Source organism: Limulus polyphemus, unplaced genomic scaffold (assembly GCF_000517525.1).
Source record: "Limulus polyphemus unplaced genomic scaffold, Limulus_polyphemus-2.1.2 Scaffold340, whole genome shotgun sequence".
NCBI classification, from domain to species: domain Eukaryota; kingdom Metazoa; phylum Arthropoda; class Merostomata; order Xiphosura; family Limulidae; genus Limulus; species Limulus polyphemus.
The window spans coordinates 508,904-518,386 of NW_013665950.1; the positions used below are offsets into that span (position 1 = coordinate 508,904).

A 9,483-nucleotide genomic window follows, 5' to 3' on the forward strand; every position below is an offset into this window, starting at 1 on the left:
AGAATTAAATGTAAGAGATAACTATTAAAAAATCCTGAAAGAGAGGATGTGACAGGTAGGTGTGGCAAGAGGGGTGCGATTTTCTGTTTGATGGCTCTGTAACCAAACAAAATTGAAAGCTATAAAAATTATGATTTGTCTGTGTAATGAAGATTTAAGAGTAATTTATTGTTATGTCTCCGTTTGTTAATTAACTTTCCGTAACTTCGTTCCGACGAAACTTTAGCGACACAAGTCCTTACTTAATAAAACTGGTTTATTCTTTCCGAATATAACTTTACGATACACTTATTTTCAACAATCGCGCTAAAACAAACGCTATAACAACGAACGTGCTCAATAATACTCTCTGACTGCAGATCAGTTACTCACTGTCTACACACACATTCTCCTTTCCGTCACGTTGTCACCCTCTTTTATATACCAGACTACCCTATATCTAGTAAATGTTAGAGCATTCGCCAAAGTACAGAATAGTTCTAGAAAGCAGAGGGCGTGAGAATAGTCACGTGATCTCCTGATGCAACATTATGTTAAATTTCATATGTATTGAAGGGGTGGTGAATAAAATAGAGAAGATGGGATGCATACAGAAGATGTGTCACCTTTGTCACACAAGGGGAAATTCAGGATTTTTCTAAATATTGCCTTATAAGATTAAGAACATAAAACTTGCATGCTATTAGAATATAATCCTTAGCTCTGATTTTATGTTATGTTAATTGGTATAACATAAAACCTAAACAAAAAGTAGTTTAATAAAATTTTCAATGTAAGCCAATAAAACCTTGTGATATGTGCAGTAAATGATGCCCAGGGAGATAGGGTTAAAAACCACAATTGCAGATTTTTAAAATTTAGTCCCTACTTTGGCAGCTTTATACCCCTATCTGTAGGCCCAAGTAAAGATTACATTTTATAAATTTGTGATTGTGGTTTTAATTATTGTAAAAGTTAGATCTGTCAGGGATATGGCTATACTGAAAATTTATAGATATTGTGTCCATTCCATGGTCACATAAAAACTGAACAAATAAGTAGGAAAAAAAATTGAAATTTCAACAGAAAGTAGGAATCATTGATTATTCATAGAATTGCTATAAGAAGTATCTAAAACAAATAGATGCTGCTATAAAAATACACAAACAAGTAAAGTTATACTAGTTGGATAGATTTTAAAATGATTTTCAATTCTTACTTTGGTTGGCATTGTGATCCATATAGCTAAAAGTTTAATTTTTTTTTCCTATTTGTCCAATTTGCCAGCAAAGGCTATTACCATCAGTGGCCTTTCCAACATGGCCCAGTACCCATTTTAACAATCTGATAGCACAGAAATCCTTAGGCATTGCATCAGGTAACTTGTAATTTTACTGGAAATGGTGAAGTCTTTTGACTAAGTCGTTGCTTTGAGATTGTGTTTTTACCCACATATAGTGTAGTTAAAAAGCCAGATAAATTACAGTGGTTTTGTTTTGTACCAGTAGAGTAGTTTGATAATTTTTGGTTTTCTAAAATGCATCTATGAGATCTATGAAAATTAATTTTCCTTCTTCCTGTACTTAAGACAATAAAGGAGGCTTACAACAAAGCTTAACAAGTACAATGCATATGTACAAATATATTTCATAACTTCGTAAGTACTATAAATCCTTGTTTTTCTATATTTATGTTATTGTTCTATGTTTAAGGAAAATAACTAAAAATTAAGCATTTATGAGTAAGTAGTTATATATACATGTTCATAAGCATTTGCACACTTTGTACACCTATACGGCTAAATTCCAATCACCATGGGAGGATAACTAACATCCAAATACCTACTAAGTTTATTGAATTGGCCCAGACTTTCTACAGAGCCATATCATAAACATTTTTTTGCACTTTTATTACCACAGACAGTTGTTGTTGCAACCATTGTACTGTAAACAAGCTGATAAATCTTTTCTTACTGTGTTCTCGGAACTGGGATTACAATAAACTCTGTAGGAAAGTCCTGTTAATTGCACTGAATATTTGCTATCCACAGTGTCATATTACAGTATCACGTAAACAGTATTAGCAGGAGTGGCGATTCATTGCTATATGTTTGGCAGGTTTTTACTTCAGCTGACAGTAGAATAAACAACAGTAATAGATATGAAAAGGTTAGAATTATTAACTCTCAGGAGAAGTACTTTGGAACTTTTTTGGTCAATATTAAAAAGGATAGAACACTATTACTCACTTTATTTCACATTTATCAACTGTTAACGTTTTATGGTGGTTATGAATTATGTTAAATTGACTGGACCCAATATGGAGTTAGGGTAGAGAGAATAAAAAATAAAATGAATAACAAAAATTTGAAGAAAAACATCTGATATTTATTTAGGAGCCTTTAAAGATTGTACAAATGAAATGTGAGACTTTTCAGATAAAGAAAAGGATTTTTAATCTTAACATGAAAGTCACTTTGCACTCAGTGATGTCAACACACTGACTGCATATATTCACAGTCAAAATTTTAGTAAAAATACTTAAATGAAAATTCTGTTTTTTTTTTGTCTACACATGTCTTGTAATGTTTAATAAAAGCTGGAAAAAGTTTGTGAAGATACAAAAAATGTGTTAAAGGTTGTTAATAGCTAGAGTATGGAATCTCTAATGGTCACTTTGGGGTTGCATGATTGGTGTAACCCACCAAGGCAATAGGAAAAATAGTTAAATAGGTTGTCAAAAGTCTGAAACTTAAACTAATCCTTTATATTAGACAAAGGTTACATGCTGCAGTGATTGTTCACCTTTTACTGTGCCATGCTTCCCAAAGTAAGGTTATACTTTTTTTCCAAGTGTGATACAAGTTAGTATGAGGTGGGAAATATCTCTCTTGAATATTGATAATAAAAATTATAGTGGGTAATATTAGATTGTTGCACTTGAAACTTCATTCTAACTTAATAGTAAATATGTCATTATTCTGAATGTTGTCTTTATTTGGGTCAGACTTGCTTTTATCAGCTCCAGGAACTAGAGAGTTTATGAATAATGAATATTAAAGCAAGTCAGTTTATCTAAAGCCACTTTGATTTGTATGAATAAGTAGTTTTTTATTTCTTTACTCACCGTGGTTACTTACCTTATGCATTCTGTGTTCATTTTATTCCATGCTTAATATTTCTTAAATTTTCAGTTTATTGCAGATACTTGTTTTTCTATTGGAAATTAGTGTACCTGAATACTACTAGATAAAGACTCAAAATCAAGTCATGACTTTTACTATAATGTACTATCGACTTTTACAACCACATACTGTCTTTCTTAGAAATATGGCAGTAGATCACCAGCAGAAATATAGTGTATAATCTGATAAGTAATTAGTATAAGAATAGAAATAGTAATTAAACTTAGGTAATCATTTGGGCTACTAGCCATGTCAACAGTCAACAATAGATGTGTAATTGCCTATAACTTATTGTAAGTACTCAGTATGTTTATTTAGATAAAAAAAATGGAATGATAGTGATAAAGAATTAAAGAAATTATAATCAATAATCTGTATTTAACTGTAATATACACACACACATACATATATACATATATATTCGATGACGAGGAACCCACTTTGAGACTAATAATGGCTGGAGACGGCTTGAATGGGTAATAAAGAAAAACTTCAATATAAGTTTAACATAACAGCAAATGTACAACATTTCGACAAGGTTTTGTCATCATCACGTACATTTGCTGTTATGTTAAACTTACATTAAAGTTTTTCTTCATTACCCATTTAAGCCGTCTTCAGCCATTATTATACATATATATATAAATAGCTTACAAACTATTGATTATCTTAATTGTTAATAGGTGATTAAATCAGCACTATAAGCAATAATGAATTAAATATCACAATACTGTTATCAGTCCTGGTTGTCAACTTATTGTCATAATGGATAATGTCTGTGGTAATAGCATTCAAATGCATTGGGGATATCCCATCTATCAACTGCCTTTCACTGTCTATAGCCAGTTGTGGGAAGGCAGTTACTCTTAAACTTCTTAAAGTAGAAGTGAATTGAAATAAAGCAGCCCTAATATTTCTACTAATTAAACTCCCAACCTCCATCCTTTCAGAAAGATATTAAGTAGAACCATAAAATATTGAATAGAACTAAATAGAACTTTTAGATATTGAATAAAACTAAATAAAACTATAACATTTTAAATAAAACTATACACCCTACCTTAAAAGTTTTATATAGTTCTAACTCCCAACCTTCTCCCTTTCTCTTGAAGATTTATTCAAATATAACATGGGAATGCTGAAACAAGCCCAGCTACTTGAAGTTAGTCTTTCCATCTCGGTTATACTGAATAAAATTACTAGAAAAATTATTATTAACTACTTATAAGCTAAAGTAACTAACTCCCTCATTATTTTATTTAGAAGATATTTTCCTGGATCAGTAGTTTAGTTTCTAAAATATTTTTGTATTTATTAAGAAATATATAAGGTATTTCTTTAATTGCCTGTCTTTATAGCCATTATCTTTTAATTTATTTTTAATAATAAAAAATTATCCATAAAAAAATTATAGTTATTACAGACTGTTAAGAACCGTTTTAGTTGTGATATAATAATACCTTTTTAACATGATACTCGGAATAACACTGTTAGGTGTGGGTAGACAAACGACACTACCTTCTATAAAAGTAATGTCCAAATCTAAATAATTAGCATGGACCTCATTATTATTATTACTTATTTCTATTGTAAGTTCTGTTGGATATATTAGGTTTGATGTAAAATTCATATTATTTATAGATATTAAATCATCTATCTAACAAAAAGTGTAAATGTATAAGTTAGGATTTAAAGTCTGCTTCATAAATGAGTCTTCATAAAAGAACAGATACAGGTTGGCCATATTTGAAGAAAAGTTCTTTCCCTTTGGAATACCCAATGTTTGCTTATATACTTGTTTGTTAAAAACAATATAACTGTTATAAATACAGAAATGGAGTATGTTTTTACATTGAATTCTAGTAAATTTAAATTTGGGTAGAGTTCTATTTAGTTTTATTTAATATTTTATAGTTCTGTTTAGTTGTATTCAATATTTTATACTTCTATTTAATATATTTTTGTAAGGGTGGAGGTTGGGAGTTTAATTAGTAGGAATATTAAGGTGGCTTTATTTCAATTCATTTCTATTTTAAGAAATGTAAGGGTAACTGCCTTCCCACAACTGGCTATATAATTTGAAATTTAATTTAAAGTTTACTTAAACATTTAAATAATGTAACGAAAGGAGGAATGAATTCAAGATTTATTTTTATTTATTTATTTTATGCAACAAAAAAGTTGTTCTTCAGCCAACAATAACCCAGACTCCTCACTTTTTTCAACCCATTACCCAAATGCTCTGCCAGGTATTGATAAAGTGAAAAGTGTTAGAATGTTGTTTTATCCAAACATTTAAAAATCAAGTAAATGTTGTCTGAAAAGTAACTTTAATTTTATGAAAATGCTTTTATTGAGTAGTGAAATCAACATTTAATCTTGAGTTCATGTGGCTTTTTGTTACAAGTACACACACAGACACATTATCTTTCACAATAACACTAGCTTGGAACAATATCACACACAAATAAAGGTAATCAGTTTTATCTTGTTATACCACATGCATCAGATGAAGGTTTTCTTGACCATTCATTGATGAAAGCTTCTTATAATTATTGAAGTTATGTTTATTTTTGAAAATTTTTTTAAACTTGTTTCTGAAAATTGACCATAGAGACTTGATAAAAGTGAAATCTGATGACTTTGGTGGCCAAGTTACTTACCTAAACTATTCCTTGTGTTATTTTAACCAACCTTCAACAATTACAGCAGTATGAATTGGTTCATTGTTTTTCTGAAACGGACCAACTCTATTTGAGAATAAAGTGTTCACCAGTGGATGAATTTGCTTTGCAATAGCATTTAAGTAATTACTTGCATTACCTTTTTTATTCAGTGGGATAATAACTCTTTCAACAAAAATATGTCCAATACTATCACAGAGCCTCTGCCATGCTTAAGTGATGGCATAAGACATTCAGGGTTGTAAGCTTCTTTTGGTTCTCACCAAATATGAACATGACCAAAGGAAGAGTATGAAAGATGATCTAATTTTGAATTTTGGGCCTACCATGGTGCAGTTCCCTTCATGTTGTTCTGACAGAGATTGGTTGCTGTAGGCTAATCTTAAGTTGTTCTCACACTTTTCACACTATAGTCATTTGTTTTTATGTCAAAATTCATGTTAATACTCATTTATCATGATCTATGAATATAGTTTTTCAACCACCATTATGCTTTTCTTGTGTAGTTTTATTTTTGATATCCTTGCTGACATCACTTTGACATTTTTCTTTGGGACACATTCTTTATTTTATGTTTTCTTGTCACTGATAATGCAACTAGCCATTCACTTAGAATCATGCCTTTTTGAAAATCAGACTGACCTTTTTAAAGTAACTTGAAATTTTAGAAGCTTTCTATGAAAAATCAGTAATATACTAACCTCCACTAACAGTCACTACTCATACCTGGCCAGTTTTTTTACTTCCCTTGACCAATTACCCTTGTACCTGGCCTATGGGCACCACATTTACTGTAATTCAGTCAAAAATTTTATGTTAAACAACTGCATAGTTTTGAATTTTCTTGAGGAATTTGCTGAAATTTAGATTATAGTTTCGTAACAAAAATAGCTAGACATGCACAATCCACTAAGCATTAAAGAGTGGATGTGTGCTTACAGTAAGGTTGTGGTGATTGGATATTAATAGTTTTATAGTTAGTAGCCTATATAATCACCCAAGATATTTATTAATTAGTAACTAATTTTTATTAATATAACTAGATACTAATTAGATTTATCCAATGTTACTAATTAAAAATTACTTAGGTTGATTGTATAGACTACTAATCGTAATAACTGTTTCAAGAATGGGATACCATATGATTTCCAGATTTCTCAGAAGCAGTTTCCTGTTTCACACATCTAACATGTATTTTACCACTCTTAATGAACTTACAGTATTCAGGCAAGAATATCTGTATTCTAACAACATTTGTACCATGTAATATACACAGTAGGGAGGATGAATTGTTCAGTTGTAAATTTTCAGAACTGGTAGAGTTAGAGAAGAACATCCCAATACATGAAACTATTGTTATTAACTGGGACCTGCCACCAATAGAACTATTACGAAAATGAGGACAAACAAGTGTGCTGAAATAATAATGTTTATATTTATATAGAACATCTTAAGGTGTTTGCTTGTATGAAGGTGAATTCCAAGTTTTAATGATGTAATGAAAATGATGTGTATTGATGGAACCTTTCTGCAAGTTGAAGAAACTGCAACCAGACAAAAATCATTACCTTTTTCAAGTGAAGTAATTAGTGGAAATATATTCAAAACAGTAATACGATGTATTGTAATGTGTTTAATACTGATAAAAGTGTGAAAATAGAAGAAAAACTTCTGTCCTATTTGCTTGGAAAAATAATAATAAACACTTAATTCTTTTCTTTTTTGTTTACTTCTCCTTGCCTTTGAAATATTTTACTAGACCTGTACTTTTTTTTTCTATCTTAGTTAACAGTAACTGCTACAGAATAATCTAATGCACAATTATGATATGACTACATATTCTGATATTAGACACACAAAATCTTGGAGTTACATAGATGAGGTGTTTCCATTATTTTTTTAACCCCAGTATATACAAAGAGTTAAGTGTATTAAATTAAACAATTTTGAAAGTGCAAATAGTAAGTTACTTGACAACCACAGTCAATATAAAATCATGGTGGAATGGCATGTATCAAAATTACATTTTGGCATTGACACTTCATAGGTAGTGTGATGCCACGAAATATTTATTGATTTTGGAGTGGGGTACGTAACAGCTCTTTCTAAAACCGTATATTCATTCACTCAGATCATAAAGATGTGTTCAGCTCAGGGATTTAGAATTTTTAAAATGGAGATATGCCTTGTAGTTATTGGTATTGAAAAAGGAATATGGATCATCTTCGAGTACCAGGGTCATCCAGAAGGAGACCTGCAATGTTTTATACCCCCAGCTGTGGTAAGTAAATTGCAGGGAAGAGTGGTTTTCATTGCCTTATGAATGGCAATGAAAACTATGCTGTGTGGTTATTGTTGCACAGTCACCAGAAAATGCATGACTGAACATGGCCTCATGAATTGTAATGACATGGTGAGGCTCCAAAAATCACTATATATCATACTAAACCTTTGTTTATACACATGCTTTATTATTAATCACAAAACTTCATTGTGACTTTACTTAAAGTTGACTTTAAAATAGTTTCTGTGAAGTTACATGTACATCAGTCTGTAGGTATCTGACATTATTTAATTTTTTTATTTCACAGAATTTTGACACTCCACTTACCTAATACTTGTTTTTGTTGATAAGTTATTTATTGTGTGCTTTGATTGTTTTTTATGATAATAAACTGATGTGTGATTACTTGCAGAATACAGCAGACTTTGATCTTCATCTGGAGAAAGTATATAAGTGGACAGCCAGTAATGTGGCAGAAAAGTTAGCCTTCATCAGCTGCTTGTGGAAGGTACTGATTATGTACTTATAAAAATTTGAGTAATATATTAAAGCTAAAAAAAATTAATGTAGTACATGATAGTCAGATATAACATTCATAATTAGTTTTTTAATTAATTATTTTTGTATCAAAATTTTTCATAGATTTTTAAAATATAATGGGCAGATATTAAAAATGTAGAGGATATAGAACTGTTTGGTATTTCACTATTGTGTTTAACAACACTTGAGAAATTGTATGATTCATTAACATATTAAATTGATACCACTGCTTGGAGTGACTGTCACTCTTCATTTGTATTTCTAAAATCTATGAGCTTGGTAGTAGACAGATGTCATTTTAGCACCATCAAGAATTATGTTCTTAATACTTGCAAGTATTTGAGAATAATGTCTTGAGAATGCATTGAATAAATTATGATTTTTTTTTTTTTCAGTTGAGGAATATGATATTGTTTGTCAAAAACTTTAATGAGTGCTTTGGAATTTGAGTATGGGACTTGTCATGACTTTATTAAACGTTGATGATTAGAAACACTGAACACTTTATATGTCCATAGAACACTTAATCATTGAAAATTAAATGGTCAGTTTAATGATTTAAATGTGAAATGTTTTGTGTAAATTTGTAATTATTAATGTAATTATTATGTTTTTAAGTTTTTTAGTGTTTACACAAATAGTACTTGAAAAAATATTTATGTATTTAAGATCAAATTATTATGCCAGAATATGAGAAGAGTAGATTTTTTTCTTAAAAATGGTTCTTTAAAAAGATGTGTTTAGGAAAATTAACAGGGAACAGAGTTTGCATGGCTGCTTGAAATCCTAGAAAGTCTTGGAAAACTGCTTTA

The 9,483-nt window shown here is 30.1% G+C and overlaps 1 protein-coding gene across 1 annotated transcript in view; it reads left to right on the plus strand.

Annotated features, from left to right (window-relative positions):
- Window positions 1-9,483, plus strand: part of LOC106457507 (exocyst complex component 1-like) — a gene marked incomplete at its 3' end in the record, with an annotated part of 193,715 nt that overhangs the window by 33,013 nt on the left and 151,219 nt on the right. Inside the window, exon 4 of the mRNA XM_022383480.1 lies at window positions 8,544-8,639. Within this exon, the coding sequence (XP_022239188.1) occupies window positions 8,544-8,639 (96 nt within the window). The remainder of the gene's footprint in view (window positions 1-8,543; window positions 8,640-9,483) is intronic.